The 19566-nt window shown below is 34.3% G+C and overlaps 1 protein-coding gene across 1 annotated transcript; it reads left to right on the plus strand.

The window, feature by feature from the left end:
* Window positions 1–5816: 5816 nt before the first annotated feature.
* On the plus strand, window positions 5817–7992 carry LOC146872169 (uncharacterized). The gene is made up of 4 exons (XM_085664299.1): window positions 5817–5826; window positions 5959–6056; window positions 6694–7141; window positions 7703–7992. Exons 1-4 carry the CDS (start codon window positions 5817–5819, stop codon window positions 7990–7992), a joined length of 846 nt encoding a protein of 281 aa, XP_085520425.1.
* The last annotated feature ends 11574 nt before the right edge of the window (window positions 7993–19566 follow it).

The following is a 19566-nucleotide window of genomic DNA, read 5'->3' on the forward strand; positions in this document are numbered from 1 at the left end:
CTAAATGATGATTTCGCATATTTTCTCTTTATTGTATTTATATAAAATAATTAAATAATTTATTCTTTTTTGCTTACTTGATAATTTAGTAAGATATTACTATCCAATTTCTTATATTTATTTCCTCCATTGATGACTGACGTGAATTTCGCGGTGATTTGTGCTAGATAAAATACAGCAGCAGTATAATTTCGTATGATGATAAATGCAGTATATATTATTTTTTTTATATATTATTTATTTTATATATAAACAGTATATATTATTTATATTATATATTATTTTTATAAAGATGAATCGGTTTTTACATTATCTACGATTTTTTCTCCCAGCGATTTATATTATTCCTATTATTCATTCATTTTACTTCATATTGTGGTACAAATGAAGATGAGGGTAGGCACCTCCGATGACCTTGACATACGTTATCAGGATCGTTGTCCTGAGTAACTTTTTCTTATAACTTAATCATTGATCACCGTTTATTATAAAGTTATTAACTAAAAAGTTTATCAAATTGAATATAAAATATTCAAACTGTAAAATTCGTTGAGATTAATCAATGTTGTCAAAAATTATATATTTCAATGTAAAAAGATATATTATAAAATTATTAAAAATAGAAGACGACAAAAAGTAACATGTAATTTTTTAATTAATACATACCACGGAACATGGTTTGAACGAGTACGTTTGAATCTTCTTACAATTTGCCAATTTATTGCTTATTTTGTAATGATACGACTACGTCGTCACAAATTTTTAATAAATGATTCAGAGCTAAACGATCATACTATTGACGATTGGACAAATTTTTGTCGAGAAGTAAGTAAAGTACTGCTTATATTATTTATTTATGTTTGTTATTAAATAATGTTTTTTATATACTGTATTAACTCTAGTTACTTCAACAATGGATTATGAAGGGACAAAAAAAATTGAAGGTGAGAGTAAAATCATAGATTTAGATAAAACTAAAATAGGTAAGAGAAAATTTAATACTGGGTCTTCCTGTTTTTTCTGTCCATACATGTACTTTGGTATATTCATCTTATTATACGACATAATACTCAAAATAACTGTAATTTTTTTCAAATTTTTGTGTTGATAACATTATAATAAACAATGATTGACGATTAAGTTATCAGGAAAAGTTACTCAAAAGTAACGTTTAAGTGCTCAATATAATATACATATGTCAAGATCAAGGTCAACGTAAATGCTTTCCCTCATCTTCATTTTTATCCATGTTATTACTATTACTATAATAATAATATATAATATAATAATATAATGAGAACAATAATAATAAGAAATAAAAGAATATACCTATATGTATCATGTACATATATGATGATTGTAATTTGTGATAACAAAGAAGGAACAATGTCTCATTTCATGTGATGGTTTTTCGCTATGTCTTTTAACAAATCATTTCCTAATAATTGTCTTGATACATGACAGTCAATAGTTACGTCTAATATTAGCTACATATGATGACAAGAACGAAACGTTTGTTTCGTTTTCGTTCGTTATCTTTTCTCCTTGTCTTACTATCTTATGATAATAATGGATTTGTTTTCATACGATTTCTTATTTACAATCACAATCGAAGCATCACAGTCAATGGCCATAAGTCCAAAAAATTGGAAGTCTATCCAGTTCACAAAGTGAAAATTTACAGAATCCATATGTTGGAATCTATGCTAGTAAACGCGAATATTTCTAATTCCTCTCCTACTCTTCTCCAAATAGAACATGTATAAAATATAAATAGTGTTACAAATTCGTTTCAACTGTCAGTACGTCGAGTAATGAATATTTCTTACTTTATAAACAGCATTCTTTCAATAGGAATGCATGTTCGTTTTTCTTGTACAATCATGGATATGTATTCATTTACAGAATCCCGCAATGGATTTATCAGTATTATAAAATTAAAATGTAGTATATTTGTATATAGTATATATTTGATTAGTCAAATTGAAACTGATGATACATCGGAAAAAAATTCGAATGTCAACATCTGTATGGTATCTGGAACAATATTTACAAGTGGCGAACATTAGAAGAATTTTGTGCCTCGATAACTATGCCATGTATCTCCACATTGGTACATGGATATTATACATGGATAAAATACTTTACTATTGTATCTGAAGATTTCATTCATCAGATTAATGTCTGAAGCTGCAGAGGAGAAGGCAAGGATTAGTCATCTAAAAAGAGCTATCGTCGGATGAATCATAGGCTAAAAGGTCGTATAAAAATTTGTATAATTTTCTTTTTTTGTAATAAATAATTATGTAATAAAATATGTAATAATATTGTAATAAAATGATTTGTAAATTTTCGGGCGTAACTGCAATCAGTTTTGAAACAAAAATGATTTTATATATTGGAGTCCGCAATAAATATTGTTCTTTCTGTGATCAGGTAAACCGTACAAAAGAAGTTTCTCGAGATCATCAATGCTTTAAAAATTTATATGATCTGACAACCCAAATTGAATCAGATATAACAGTAGAGAGTTTTCGTTGTAGCATCGAACGGATTGAAATATACCAAATTGATCGGGGATGAGGATAGCAGCATGCACCGAAAACTCACAAATGCATTATCGTACGGTTCAAAATTATTAATAAAAAAAATTGAATGCCGTAATCATATTTTGTCTAAATAAAAATTACAGGACCCACATACAGCGGAAAATCTTGCGGTAAAATCTAAAACTTTTGCGAACTGCTATTACGACCGCTATCAAATATCGTAAAAGGTAACAAAAATCAGCCTTTATATATCAAAATTATAAAATAATATTCGCAATGGGCTGAACCATGTTTTCGGTCGTCACGAAAAATATAGAGATCGTGAATATTACTGCATTGATTGAAGCAAAACCTAGTGAGACTAATCACGTACAGAGAATGCAAATCATTGCTGTCTTTTACGAAACATTATCGACAATGTATCATATTGCAGATAGCCTGTTCAGTTTAATATGAGACGTCTATAATAATATGATGGAATTATATAATTTCTATGTTGCAAAGTTTATAGGTGGCAAAAGAGTTCAACTTTGCGACTCATTCAAATGCGGTTCATATCAAAATCGCTGCAAATGTGATATTATCAGTATGAATTCGAGTAATGCACTGCATCGTGAAATAAATAATAAATTGTTAAGTAAAGTTACGGGCAATTTTATACTTTACAATAGGTAAATAAAAAAAATCAAGTCCACGAAACCCTCTGTGTAGTGAGAAGAAATTACATATTCAAAATGTCGTCAGTGATTATCCTTGTCCGCGGCTTGTCCATAGGCATTCGACTTCTCTAATGAGGACTTAATATATACTAAAAATCTATTTGTAGAATTGTTGAAAAAAGAAGGCTTTTTCAAAATCGTGCGAGAAACTTGTGGACAATTAATATTTTTTTGATGGAGTCAGCGTTGAATTGAGCAGCGTCAAAAACGACTAACTGCTTTCAATGTTTGGAAAAATAGATAAAAAAAGATCGCGAACTTCTTGCTCAAAATTAGTAGAATTTATTCGACATCCCTGCTTCAAAGGAAATATTAATACCAGGTGGAAAATTGAAAAAGAGCCATTGGCAGTTAGACTCTACTAGGTTCTATTCTACTCTACTCTACTCTACTCTACTCTACTTCTACTCTACTCTTACTCTACTCTTCCTCTATTGCTACTTTACTCTTATTCTACTGTTTACACTCTAGTATATATATATATATCATATAGAGAATATATATATATGAATTGTTTATATAATATACGTATTATACTGTACGTATATGCACTATACGTATATGTAACTACATTTATTATACCTATACGTAAATATCAAGGCATCAGATATATTTATAAAGTGTACGTCTTATAATCATAACTGATCATGCAGAAAAGATGATTTGCATTTATATATATCATATAGTTTGAATCAACACGGTCTTGGATATCGAAGTGCTACATGTAAACATTTTGTACTTCTCTTTGAGTTTATCAAAAATAGCACTAATCTGTGACTCCGACATCTTCTTGTTAAATCGTGTTCGACATCAATCTTAGTCATATTTCTCACCTATGCTGCATAATAACTACACGAGAGTGTTACTCAACTGTTCACGCTACACGAAATTACGATTTAATCCCACACTAATACTCTCGATCAATTATAATCACTTATGGTTCACTACTATTTTAATCCCGGTTGAATCACGAAAATTATGTAGAATATAGAAAAATGTAAGTGAAATAATATAGAAAACAGAGTTTATTGAAAAAAAAAAAAACAGATTTAACGCTTGTCAGTCGCAATGATAAACTGACTGACTGATTCTTAGCTCTGATCATTTTCTTCTCGTTGTTCCACTCAGTAGCTTCTATCGTTATTTTTCAATTGATCTAGTCAAGATTATCTCACCGTTGTTCTTTTCTCACGTAGTCTTTCTTATCCACGCTCACATTTGTGCAAATGCATTCGCCAATCATTATCGCTCTTTCTCCTATTCCTTGTTTCATTGCCTATTTTATTCATGCTACATTTCTATCTCACTCTCTTTATCAATCCTAGACTCCTCTCTACTTTCTATCAACAATGCACCTTACAAAGGGCAGACCACGACTTTCAATCGATTTGTTTCATATACACACACAGCTAACTAATGCTAAAACTTTCCATCCCTTGTCTATCTGCCGATAGACTTATCTCATACATGCGCATACACATATCCTACATACATATAAACGCACATAATAAAGTTGTAAAGTTTAATAACATATTATTGTATATTTAATTAGGGAGATATGAAACATTTAATTATTATTATTAATATGTCAAGATATTGAAAAAAAAAATTTTTAAATAATTATGTTAATAAGTATGTAATTAAATTTTATGATTTAATGACAATAATAAAATTAAAACAATTTACACAGATGAATATATAAAACGTTAGAAGACCTTTAGAAATTACTAATGCACGCTTATTATCTTACGAAAAGCAATAACAATGTCCGTGACGGTAAATTCGTTGAACGAAAAAAAAATGGAGACGAGAAAAAAGGAAAGAAAAAAAGTTAATCGAAATTCTAATTCTAAAAACATTTTGATAATACGCTGAAATTCGTGAATTTTGAACCTTTAATGAGACTAATCGATGAACGATAACGACAGAGACTAAGGCATGGATAGATGGAGAAAGAAAAAACGAGAAAGTGAAAGAGAAAGAAAGCGAGAGAGAGAGGGAGAGAGAGAGAGAGAGAGATAGAAAGAGAGAAAGAGAGAAGGAGAGAAAGGGGGCGGAGGATTGGTTGGGGTCACGATAGATCTTATTAAATATTATTTGATGAAAAAACTTACTCTCTAATATTATGATGGTTCATATACATATGTTTCATGAGAATTAGACATAGACCTTTCAGCTTATTAGATATTTGAAAATTCAATGAATTATTTATAACTATTGAGTCTTAAGCTATACTTGGATATAGTATTACTCCTTGAAAGGTCGAAATGTATAGATGAAGTATCAAGTTATAGAAGAAAACAGCGAGAAATAACAAAAAAGAAAGGGCGAGAGAGCGAGAGGAGGTGAAGATAGAGAGAGAGAGAGAGAGAGAGAGAGAGAGAGAGAGAGAGAGAGAGAGAGAGAGAGAGAGAGAGAGAGAAGAAAGAGGGAGAGAGAAAGAGTGAGAGAGAGAGAAAAAAGATGGAGAGAGAGAGAGAGAATAAAAAAAGGATAACCACAAAAGAGAAATAACTCAGAAAGTTCTTGATCGTATTCGTTCCCGATAATGCTTAATGGTATGTTTAAAAGTGCTTAGACATTTTTTCCCTTTTTCTCTACTTCTGCTTAAACTTTTTTTATGTCCTCTTTTACTTTCTTCTTTTCTCTCTTATTTTTTTCTATTTTCTTTTTCAATCATTCGATTACAGGAACGAGAACAGAGTTTACTTGGACGGTAGAAGAGGAAATTTCTTCTCAGTCTTTTACGAGCCACCCAGATAAGTTAATCTACTTCGATAGCATGCAGGTAAGATTATTTTATGAAGATTGATTGTTAAGTGACTGTTTTGTTTTATAAAAGAAAGGACCTTCCTTCTTACTATTTTGTTTATTTTCAATTCTAAGGGGTTATTTTTAATTACGTATTGTTTGATATTGTGTGTTCATTGATGATTGTTGATCTTGAGTATATAGACAATTTATAAATATTAAGATTGTAAAAAAATTAGATATAACATTAATTTTTTCTTTTAATAATATTATCTATTGTTCGACATTCTATATTGTTTGATAATTATATTTGATAATTATTAATTATAATATAGTCATGGTAGCCATTTATTATTAATTGTCTAAATAATATAAATATATTTTATTTTATTTTATTTTTTCTACGAAATCGTTTTGATCTATCATTTTTCATCATATACTATTCAATCAAAATATAGTCATAATAGTCATTCAGTATTTATTGACTGAAAAATTTCATTTTTTTTTTATTTTTATTTAAAAACACAATTTTGATTATTTTCATTATGATTTTTCAAGTATTATCTAATTATTATATTGTTATAATAAGTTACTATTATTTGTGTAAAAAATTTCATTTTTATTTTATCATCATCATCATCACCATCGCCCTCATTTTTTTTCTTTTTTTCTAGGAAGTTGATTTTGGCAGTACCATAAAAGCATTGGATTTAACAGAACATGCGATGAGATTCGTAGGAACATGGCCGCCAAAAAGTTTTCAGCCAATTTTTCTTTTCTTTTTTATTTATCTAACAGTTCATTGTACTTCAGCTATCATCGATATTGCAGTTAACATAAGCGATATGGAATACATTATATCATGTTTAATGGAAAACGTATTTAATGTCATTGCACTTTTGAAAATTAGCATTTGCAAGATAAAGAGAAAATCATTAGCCAAATTTATAGACGATATAAGGTCAGATTTTACATTGGACAATTATTACTACGACGAAGAAAAACTGGCGTTTATTCATTATAATAAATGCAGTCGAAAATTTGTTATTGTCCTATTGGTCGCTTCTTTCGTAGCATCATCGATGTATTATTTTTTCTCACTTGCTATGAACATAGAAATAGGTATACATATACACTTTTCTATATTACATATATATACACACAAATAATTGATTATTAATATCACTTAAAAACTTTTGAACCTAAAAACCTTGTTTTATTATTTATATTTTATTATAAATTTATTTTTTATACAATTGATTATTACTTTATAATTATTTATATATATATTTTCTCACTTCCTATTAACAAAGAAATAGGTGTGTGTGTGTGTGTGTGTGTGTGTATGTGTAGCCACGCATACATATATATAAAAATAATAACATTATTGATGTCATTTAAGAATTTATGGCCCAGCTTGTATTATTATTCATATTTTATTATTATTATAATTATTATCTCATAATTAATACATATATTGTTATTATTATTGTTATTATTACTATTATTATTATTATTATTATTATTATTACTATTATTATTATTATTATTATCATACAAAATAGATTATTTTTGAAAATATAACATTTTTTTTGTAAGTCTTAATCGTAATCAGAAATATTTCTTTTTTTTTAATTAAATAATATTTAATTAATACCACCTTTTTTTGGTATTACATTACAGTGTTAACAAACTCGTCATATGGATATCGATTACCATACAGAGTTTGGTTATTAATCGAACCAACGAACGTAGTAACCTATGTCTGTCTTTGTTTTTATCAATTTTTAATTATACCTACTATCGTGTTTGGTTACATTGGTACGGATTGTCTTTTTGTTAGTTTGGTACTTCACGTAAGTGGATTGTTTTCTGCACTTTCATACGAAGTCAAATATGTATTGAACGATACGTGCGATCGTGAAAAACATTTGAAACAACTGATTATTAAACACGTACGTTTAATAAGGTGAGAAATAAGTATGATTAATATTATTCATTTATTTTAAATTACATTAATATGTATGTATGTGTATAAAATATAAATTGTTTAAAATTAATTATTTTTTGATATAATTTATATTAATTAATTTAATTAAATATTAAATATTAAAAAAGTATTAATTAATTTAAAATAAAATTAATTTATTTAAAATATAAAATTTTAATAAACATTTGTACCTTTTATAATAATATATTATAGTATCATATAAAATTATTATCAATTATTATCAATTCTTTTATTATTATTCTTATTATTATTATTATCGTAATTATTAATAATAAAAAATACATAGTAAGTTTTGCTATTTCTGCGACACGGGGCATAAGATCAAAGATTGCAAGATCAGCAAGCCTACTTGATTCTTGTGCCCAAATGGCGTTGTTGAAACTAGGAAGCACCTGGCGGGATCAAGGGCCTGCAAAGCATTCCAAGAGGTCCTTGCAACAGCCAACAAGAGGAAAAAAGTATGAGAGTACTTCAGGTTAACCTCAATAGGAGCAAGACGGCGCACCACCTACTGACCCAGCTCTGCTCTGAGAAAAAAGCTGATATTGTTCTAGACAGCGAACAGTATCAGGACAGAGCAGGAGTAGGATAGTACGCAGACGAAATGGGCACCGCGGCCATCTGGATCCCAGATCCCCGACAGATACATGTGTCGGATCAATGATCCGGACGCGGTTATGTTTGAGTGAGACATAACTTGACGACATATGTCAGCGTATATCTCACCCCGAACGACCGGATAGACGACTTCCAGACCAAACTGGACGATCTGGAAGAGGCGTTGCGTGAAATGCAAGGGGATCTCATTGTGGCTGAAAACATCAATGCCAAAGCTCTCGAATTGGGGGAGGCCAGGCCGGACTCCAGACGAAGACGAATCATGGAGGTGGCGTCGAGACTGGAGCTATCAGTACTCAACACATGTTCGACGTCAACCTTCCGTAGGCCTGGCTACAGAGAGACGATCCAGGACGTATCTCAAGCCAACGAACATCTTGTGGCAAGATTCGCAGGCTGGCAGGTGATCGAGGATTATACCGGGAGCGATCATCAATACATCCTATTCGATGTACACGATAGGAGACCAGCCGCGACAAGGGTAGAGCGACCCCCCTGGTGGAACATTGCAAGAATGGATCGAGAGAGGCTGTCTTCAGTCATAGATGAAGGTTGGAGATCTCTACAAATTGCCTCCGCGAGTCTTTCGCCAATTGCACAAGCCTGGATGATTACTGCAGCAACTATGCAGCTCATCCAAAAGGCTTGCGCCATAGCGGTGCCCAGGAAGTGCACGAAACGGCACAGACGTCCTGCATACTGTTGGACGAACGAGATCGCAGATCTTTGTAAGAAGTGCTTAAGACTTCGCCGTTTAGCACAACGAGCGAGAAGACGCGATCACGACGCTGCTCCCTTGGCCGCAGAGTATCAAGCGGCCAAAAAAGGTTTGAAGAAGACCATCAAGGCCAGTCAACGACGGTGCTGGAAGGAGCTGTGCCTGCATGTTGACAAGAATCCGTGGGGATTGGGTTATCAGATCGTCACTGGCAAACAAGCGACTAACACGCAAGGAATCGCTCAGGATGCGAAGACGTTGGAAAACATTATTCATATGGAAAACATTATTCCCCTCACATCCGAAGAGAGAGATTCGCACGGCGACGCCTGGTAGCCCTGAAGGGCCGCAAGTTACAGAGAAGGAGCTACTCAAGGCCGCATCTTCTATGCGGAACAAGAAAGCTCCAGGACCAAACGGCCTTCCAGCGGAAGTAATGAAAGCCGTCGCGCAGACTCATCCCAAGATCTTGCTAAATATGTACAATATGTGTCTAAGGGAGGGCATCTTCCCTGCCCAGTGGAAGAAAGCCAGAATGATGCTCATAAGCAAGGGCAAAGGTCCAGCAGATGCCGCTTCGTCATACAGGCCTATTTGTATGCTCGATACAGCTGGCAAGCTCCTGTAGAAGCTGCTTAGGTCACGGGTGATGGCAGCCTTAGGGGCAGCGGAGGATCTTGCTGTCCGCCAGCATGTATTCCGATCCGGCCTCTCCACCATCCAGGCAGTCGAGGAGGTCGACACGGCCGCTAAAATAACGGAGCGAGGGAAACATCTAACTCGCCCTTTGTGTCTGCTGGCCACCTTAGACGTGAGAAATGCCTTCAACTCCGTCAGGTGGGACTTGGCAATGGAAGCGCTTGAACGTAATTTCAACGTCCCGGAGTACATACTCCGAATACTCGGCGACTATATGAACGAGCGCTTCCTAGTATACAGTACTGGCGATGGTCAAAGAAGCTTGGAATTAACATCGGAGCCAGCCCAGGGCTCCATACTGGGACCGGATATCTGGAATATTTTCTACGACGGGATCCTACGTATGGCAGTCTCTAAAGGCACTTTCTTGGTTGGGTACGCAGATGACCTTGCAGTTGTCATAACCGCAAGAGACACGGAGGGGGCACAGCTGCTGCTCAACCAGGTCATGCGTAGTGTCATCTCCTGGATGGAAGTCCACGGGCTATCTCTGGCAGCCCAGAAGACATAGATCGTGCTACTTACGAAGAAGCGCATCAACACATTGCGCAGCGTCTTTGTAGGAGACCCGGCGGTCCAGGCTAAGTCGGCTGTCAAATATCTGGGTATAATGCTCGACAAAAACCTTAATTATGGCGAGCACATACTCAGGGCATCCGACAAGGCGCTGCAAAAGGAGAAATATTGCAAGCACAACGCCGCCATACAGAGGAGGGGTGCTCTCCGAATCGCGTGCTCCTACCGTACGATCTCTGAGCCCGCGGTGCTAGTGATCACGGGGGTAATCCCGATCGATCTACTAGCCCAGGAGAAACAATTCGTCCACCAGCAAAGGTATGTTCTGGGAATGGAGGAGGCATCAAGGCTCGCCAGGTCTACTAGCATCGAAACCTGACAAAGCAGATGGGAACAGGAGCATCGGGGAAGATGGACGGCCCGACTCATCAGTCGGCTAGACAGCTGGCTAAACAGAGAGGTGGGGGAGGTCGACATCTACCTCACTGAATTTTTGACAGGGCATGGTCTGTTCTGCTCCTACCTCGCAAAAATGAGGAAGGTAGCTGACAGCAACTGCCTATATTGCGATTTGACCGTCGACGACACCCACCACACATTCTTCAAATGTGTTAGGTGGAGCGTCGAACGACTCGCCTTGGAGCAAGACCTCGGAAACATCTCGCCAGACAGCATTATCGAGAAAATACTCCGTGGTCAGGAGTGGAACAAGGTGGTCCGGTACGTCAGGACCACCTTGCGCAGAATAAAGATGGAGATGGGTGGCACATAGACCTGCCCCTAACGTTGCTCCAAGCTGCTGCCCCGTAGAGCCGCAGGGAGGGTCCCGTAATGGGACCTGATGCAGTGGCGCCATCCCGAAGTAATGCCACATGGCGGTGCCGGGATGGTTTCACTATGCCACTAGGATGGACATGAGTTTAGTTGGTAGTGCCTATTCCAAAGGAGAGCCCGACAATCCACGGACCTTAATGGGGGAACCAAATAGTGAAGGGCTCCTCTGGCGGGCGGTTTCCCTCGGTAAGTGCGTAAAGATTGGCATTCTCAGACAATCAAAAAAACAAAAAGAAAAATTATTATTATTATTATTATTATTATTATTATTATTATTATTATTATTATTATTATTATTATTATTATTATTATTATTATTATTATTATTATTATTATTATTATTATTATTATTATTATTATTATTATTATTATTATTATTATTATTATCATTATTATTATCATTATTATTACTATTATTCCCCCAGTGGAAAAGGTAAGTAGAATACTCCCACAGTCCTCCCTGCTTGTCGTAAGAGGCGTCTAAAAGGGACTGTGTGAATGGAGTGTGAATGTTCTTGAACGGCTATTTCTTCCTTTTTTTCTCATCATATCTTTCTCTATTCTTTCTCTTACTCTCTAGCTTCCTTCCGTTCCTTTCCTTTCAATTGGGGAGCTTGCCTCCTAAAAGTAAATTTCTCATGATGGATATTACAGCGAAAGATAATAGCGGGCGTGGTATGGACACCCACGCCACAGCGGTGTCTGGTGGTGGTAGGGCAGGCCACCTGCCGTCGTCATCCAGCAACTGCCAAAAGTTTGGGGTAGGCAACCTGGTTCCAGCTCTGGATAATGCATCAGGAAGTGCACCTCAGGTATACGACCGGGCCTGCGGTGTGACGAAAGTGCCAGGAAAGATAAAATATGACGAAAGCCACTTGGAGGAGTGGCCGAGTGCTGCCAGGGTCGTTAATGGCTTTCGGCTCTCCAGCTTGACCGCATCTATCCACCCTGCGAAGGGGACAACCCAAGATGGAGAAAGTGAGAAATTCGCGCAAGCTAAATCCCTCCTTGCCAAAATGAAGTCGGCTATTACTAGACAGCCAAACGTGAACAACGCTATTAAGAAAGGGCTCCCAGAACTTGAGGACATCATTGACAGTATCGAGTTTATGTATAAATCTCGAAAAAAGGTCAATAAGGGAGCGGACTTCCATCCAGGAGATGACACTACGCATGACCTGGTTGAGCAGCAGCTGTGCCCCCTCCGTGTCTCTTGCGGTTATGACAACTGCAAGGTCATCTGCGTACCCAACCAAGAAAGTGCCTTTAGAGACTGCCATACGTAGGATCCCGTCGTAGAAAATATTCCAGATATCCGGTCCCAGTATGGAGCCCTGGGCTGGCTCCGATGTTAACTCCAAATTTCTTGGACCATCGCCAGTTCTGTATTCTAGAAAGCACTCGTTCAGATAGTCCCCGAGTATTTGGAGTAGGTACTCTGGGACGCTGAAATTAAGTTCTAGCGCTTCCATTGCCAAGTCCCACCTGAAGGAGTTGAAGGCATTTCTCACGTCTAAGGTGGCCAGCAGACACAAAGGGCTAGTTAGATTGTTCCCTCGCTCCGTCATTTTAGCGTCCGTGACGACCTCCTGGACTGTCTGGATGGTGGAGAGGCCAGATCGGAATCCATACTGGCGGGCAGCAAGATACCCCGCTGCCCTTAAGGCTGCGTGCAGCCGAGGCCTAAGCAACTTTACCAGGAGCTTGCTAGCTGTATCGAGCATACAAACCAGGGTGTGATCAACTGTATCCTCATTCTCCCCTCAGTGGGAACAACATGGGGAATGACTCATCTATATCAAATTAAAGTTCGACGAGAAATAGCCAAATCCAATCATCAGTTGTGTGGTTTGAAATGTCGTTCCGATCAACTCGTTTCACTCGCTTTTTCATTGGACGAACAAACTTTACATTTTGTGATTGGGAAATTCTTCTTGCCTTTACTCGTTACTGGTTCAAATATATACCGTTTCATATTACCAGAAAGTGTATATGGTACGTTGATACGTAGATGATTTGTTATATTTGAAATACTTCGTTCTATATCCATAACTGTATCCGTTGATTTTTCTTCCGTCGTCCATAATTTCATCACAGCAAGTAGAAAATCTTTATATTTCATTTTTTACGAATTATACTTCATTATTACACGAATTATAGGTCTTGAATGCATTTAATAGGTCGCAGTTAATGAGATATAATTTTTTGGCCATTTAATTGTTTTTCTCAATATTGAGTAATATGATAGATACTGATCAGCAAGATCGACATCGTTCATGTTTAAATTATAGTCTGCAATGTATTTCGGTTTCTGCATGGTTTTATATTTTCTAGTGTATTTAATCATTTCAAATTTATGAATTGTTGAAATCATTCGTACCTCTTTTTTATCTTTCCAAATTTGCAACAAAATATCACGTTTTCGTTTGAAAGTACTCTCTCCTTTTTTTAGACTTAACTTTATTTTCAAATATTTTGGCAATCTATTGTGCCACATATTCGCATTTTATTTTGTAATAAGAATTCAGCAATATTCAAAGTATTATAATAGTTATCCATATAAAAATGGTGCCAATATCCGAAATACGGTGTAAGAATCGTTGTTACAGTGTCCTGGAGTTTTTTGCCTTGTCCACAATAAATGTCAATATTACATATATATCCAGTTTGACTCTCCGATAATATTCGTACAAGTATCTCATATTTAGTGAGCTTTCGTGGATTATACGTCTTAAATTTTAACTTTCCACGCCAAGGGATCATGACTTCATCTAGTGATAGGTTCTGATGAGGAGTATAAATGGTTTAAAATTTTTCTATCAGATAATCGTAAACAGGTTTTATTTTGTAGAGTTTATCACTATTTTCATTCATTTTCATGTTATCGTTAAAATGTAAATATCTTATAACCTGTTCAAACCTGTGCCTACTCATTAATTTTGAAAAGATAGGTGTAGCCAAATATGGATCCACGGACCAGTATTATTTTATGTTTTCCTTTCGTATTTGTCCCATCAAAATAAATACTCCGAATAAATTTTTTATTTCTGAACATGAGACATTCCTCTATTTTCCTTCCTATTTTCCTTGTTTAGAATTAACCTTATATTTATGTCCATTTTGTAAATGATAACGATTTGTTTCTTCAGAAATAATTTGGAAAAATTCATCGTCAAATATACAATCAACAGCTTCCTTCACGCTGCAGTTTTTTTTTTTGTAATGATGTACCACAAATTCCTTTAAAAGATTGCAGATTTGGAAAAATATCCTCATCGGCCCATTCTTTAATTATTCTCATCAGGCTCCATCTCCAAATCTTCACTTTCGCTTAAAACATTATATTTTTTACTCAGTCTTCTTCTATGTTTAATCACATCACTTAATTCAAGAATGTTGCTGCTATCACTGAATTCATTTTCGTCGCAAGTGTTGTTTGGTGCATCGGATAAATCATCAAACAACAATTCACTTTGACTTTCATTTTCATTACATCTGTGTCATTTTGGTAATTTTATAAAATTAGGACCTATTTTATAAAATAATTTTTGTTATAAATTATCAATAACAAATTGAAAATATAAATGATTTTTAAAAAGCTGTTTTCTTACAAATTAAAACACGAATTTTGAAATTCCAAAATGTACAATAATAAAACACTTCATAAGGTACGGTACGTATGACGATCGGTACAGATCTACTGATGCTATATTGACTAATTATTTTTGCATTTTCGGAATGTCAACATTCAGTTATTTCGCCAATCATTTATCATAAGAACGCGCAGGACTTCATTACCTTGTTAATGTAACAAAAATATTTGTCTCTAGTTGCATAAGTCATCGATTCAGTCGAAAATAAATGAAAACGATATATCTCGTGGCCGCACGTTTTGGAAAAAGAGTTGCTTGCGCTTGCCGCCGGTACATTTTGTCAGCTTTGTGCCAAATTGGCAGGCTTTTGAGGAAGGCATGCTGGCGATATACTTCATCGATTAACAGTATTTAATAACTAAAATGTATCATATAACAGTGATATAATAAACTAAAATATAATAATAATATACTATACTATATAAATATACAAAATATGATAACTAAATATAAAAATAAAAAAAATAAAAATGTAATCATATAATAATTAATCGGCGTACTGGTTTTTAAACAATTAGTTTAGTATTTTGATTTTTATGTATGATATTTTTCAAAGCACAGTCCAACGTGCAGCGGAACACTACATGAGGAGGACATAAATGTAGTTGAGCTTCTTTTTTTTTATGCGGAGCATATTCTGGATGGTCTTCGCGGGTTTTTTATTTTCCCTCGTTCTGCGATGCGGACAAGTTTATGGTTCCGCATTTCCAGACACTATATGTCTACCGGATCGCATTTTGGAGCTCTTGGGGTATACATCGAAAAGGGCCCTAGAGCAAAAGAATAGCTAGTGCCATACGTGCAATATAATTATTAGTTATACCTGATTCTGGTTTCTTCATTTCAATCTTCGTGTTTAACCATATGTTCACAATATATAACAGAAATTTTTTGAATCTAATCTGACTTTTTGAACTTTTTACATAAATTTGGTATGCATTAAACAAGGCTGCATGTATAAAATATAGTACAACTTTCTTCATCCACTTCTTTGTTTTTAATAAAATTGAGTAATACGACAAGTATTGGTCTGCACGGTCTACGCCCTTCATGTACTTATTATATTCGACAACACAGATAGGTTATTTCACGGTCTTGTTTGTTCTTGGGCTTGTGACTTCAACCATATTTGCCGTGTGTATATTTGAAATTATATATAATATCTTTTTTTTAGTTCGAAATGCCTGCACAAGGATATTACCTTTCCTGCAAAAGTCCGTGCCGGACTCCTTTAAATTTATATTTTTCAAACAGTGTGGTACACCTCTATTCTTTCGTAATGTTCCGCACACATTTGTTTGTTTTTATAGCAGCTCTTCTGTGATTGTTACACTATTGTAGTAATTATTCATATAGATATCATGCCACAAGTAAAGGTACGGTGACAGTACCGACAATTATGGTTTCTTTTATTCCCCGGGCACAATATATATCAAAGTTACAAATGTAACCAGATCGTGCTTCGCATAACATGCGTACTAATATTCCGTACTTAACAATCTTGTCAGGGTTATAAGTGCGCGCCATGGTATAACGGCTTCGTCTAATGATAATTCTTTTGTTAGTTTATAGACAGTTCGAAATTTATGTTTGAAATGATCTGTCATGGTTTTAATTTTGTCCAATCGATCTTGACATTTTTCGTTATCGTTGAAATGCCAGTATTTCTAAATTTGGCGAAATCTAATTCTTGGCGTGACTCTTCCGAAAATTGGTGTGCAAATTAATGGACTTGTTTCCAGTATTCATCTTTTTCTGATTTTTTTACTAATCCCATCAGAATTATTAAAGCGGGAAATTTCTTCATCTCCTCATCGTCTGTATCCGTCCACTTCCTATCTTTACTTTCTTCGATATCAATTTGTTGCCGTTCGTGATATAGATTCGTTTCAGTTACGAATAATTTCATTAAATCTTCACCAAAGAAAAGGTCTACAGCTGATTGTATGCTCCATTCATCAAGCACATCCATCCATGCACTTCTGCTTGTTCCTTACAGTTTTGCATATTACCGGTGCCATTTGTTCGGGTCCATTCTATTTCCTCTTCGTCGGAAATACTACTATCCTCCTCATCGGAATCTATTACTGGCTTCATCAAATTTTTCATTCAAATTTTCAAAAGTCACGTGTACGTGAGTTCGACCAATAACCGCTGGCTCGTGAACTCACGAAAGCTTTGAAATAATTATCCTGATTCGAGTAATTTTATGTTCTAATACGTTTATTCAACTTTTCCTACAAGTGCTCGTAGGATTTAAGTCTGGACATTGACTTGGCTACTATAAAATGTTGATCTTTCTTTTTGTAAAATATTCTTCTATTAGCTTAGATCGATGTTTTGGAACGTTTTTCTGTTGGAATATCCAGTTCTGTGATAAGATATTATCTGTGTTTCTAGAATATCCCAATAAATAAAGCATTTCATTGTATCTTTCTACACAGTGCCCTTAGCAAAAAAACACCTTCAAACCATGACATGTCCCCTGCCACATGTTTTACAGTGGGGATTTTATATCGTGGATTAAATCTCATTTTTAGGACGATGAACATACTGTATACTATTAGAAGATATCTCTAAAAGTATATTGTATTTACTTTTGTCAATCCATTATACTTTAGACCATTCTTTGATCGTCTAGTTACGATAGGCTTTTATAAAATCAATCCTAGCCTTCCTATTTTTTGCACTGATGGAATGTTTTTTGCTAAAGTGGCGATCTAATAATTCTGGATCCTTAATATGACGTTTTGCAGTGGAAATATTCTACTGTACTTCATAAATTTATTGTATTTCTTGAATAATTTGGCTTGCAGACTTGCGGGGATCAACGATTGAGATCCTTTTGATAATTTTTGGGACTTCCTTGACGGGGTTTACGATTAACATTGCCTTGAACTTTTTGTCAATGATTCCAAACACTGACCAGTTGTCGAGATATACTAAAACAGCGGGCAACTTCTGATTGACTACTGTATAAATAGTTATATTTAGAAAATTATCTTGAATGTAAAATTATAAAAATTAAACAATTGAGGTTGGTTAGGGCAATTAGGACAAAAAGTTATTGTCTTTTTACATTTTCTCATGCCTTTGAACAGCGTTTTCTGTTTGCATAACATAGTTTGCATGTATAATATATTTTGTATCTATGTCCAATACTCTGACGCGAAAAATTTGTTTTAATTTCAATATTATACTGATAAATGAGGACGAGATTATGTTGTATCTGTAGGCAGCTCTAATAATTTCATAACTAATAATTTTTTAAACTCATTTTTATGTCCTTTTTTGTCACTACTGTAGTGTTCACAACTGAAATTCTGAGGATGAATTATATGTCAAGTTTCCAGGACCATTTCTTTCTTATATGCATTGTTATACACTCTGCGACGAACCTATAAGACACTTTTAATTTTAATGATTATATTTATAATATTGAACTTTTCGTTCAAATATCTATTACTATCAAAAATAGTTGACTAAAATATATAAATTTCTATAGTATAAATGTTCACATTTTTGCCTAAATAGAAGTTTCATTAGAATATTTACCTTTCTATGATATAAGGTGCGACAAAACTGCAGTTCCGGACAAAATGATAGCACATGTGTGTTGTGTTTAATTTCTCATAAATGGCTTAATATTTTATAATATTAGATAATAATACATAAATATAACAACGCAAAATGAAAAAAACTAATATTGAATCGGACAAATCTGAACGACCTTCGTACAGATAGTACACAATCTAAACAGATAAAAATCAAAGGCGAATACAATAGATAGCACACTTTCAATATATATATTCATATCTATCCCAAAAACATAATTTGCCTCTGAGTTAACATTAACCCTTTCGCAACGGCGCTCCTGTACAATGTATTTATATATCCAATGTATTTACAGCTTTATTTTGAGTTCGCTATTGAAATAAAATAATAATATAATTATGATTTTAATAGTATTTATTCTATGTTATTTTTTAATAATCTTTTATAGTATGATAAATTTTAAAACAGGGACAAATACACAATCCAACATTACATTCTTTGCGCTCATAACGTGATTCATGTCTCCTATTGTTTTTACTGCAAACAGCGCATCTTCGTACTTTATTTTTCCCTTCGAATGTATACATAGCAGGAAAGTATATATAGCAGGAAATGTATATATAGCAGGAAAGTGTCTTTCTGTGAGTCTTGTAGAATTATCATCAGTAGAATTAAAACTTGTATTAAAAGAATGTCACTGTATTGATTTTTGATATTTTGCAAGTAATTGCTCAATTAATTTTAAATGAAATTTCACCATAGATATAGTTACACCAGTCTTCAACTTGTATAAGCAATAAGCTTTCCATATACACATATCTATCATGTGCATGAAATATTTTTTGTACCATTTTGTATTTTTATGTGTTGAAGCAATTGTGTTTAGTACCGTGTCCGTATTATCAACTTCTCTTATGAAATTATTATAATCATGTATACAAGG

Source organism: Vespa mandarinia, unplaced genomic scaffold (assembly GCF_050613455.1).
Source record: "Vespa mandarinia isolate Hongniang unplaced genomic scaffold, ASM5061345v1 scaffold_26, whole genome shotgun sequence".
Lineage (NCBI taxonomy): Eukaryota > Metazoa > Arthropoda > Insecta > Hymenoptera > Vespidae > Vespa > Vespa mandarinia.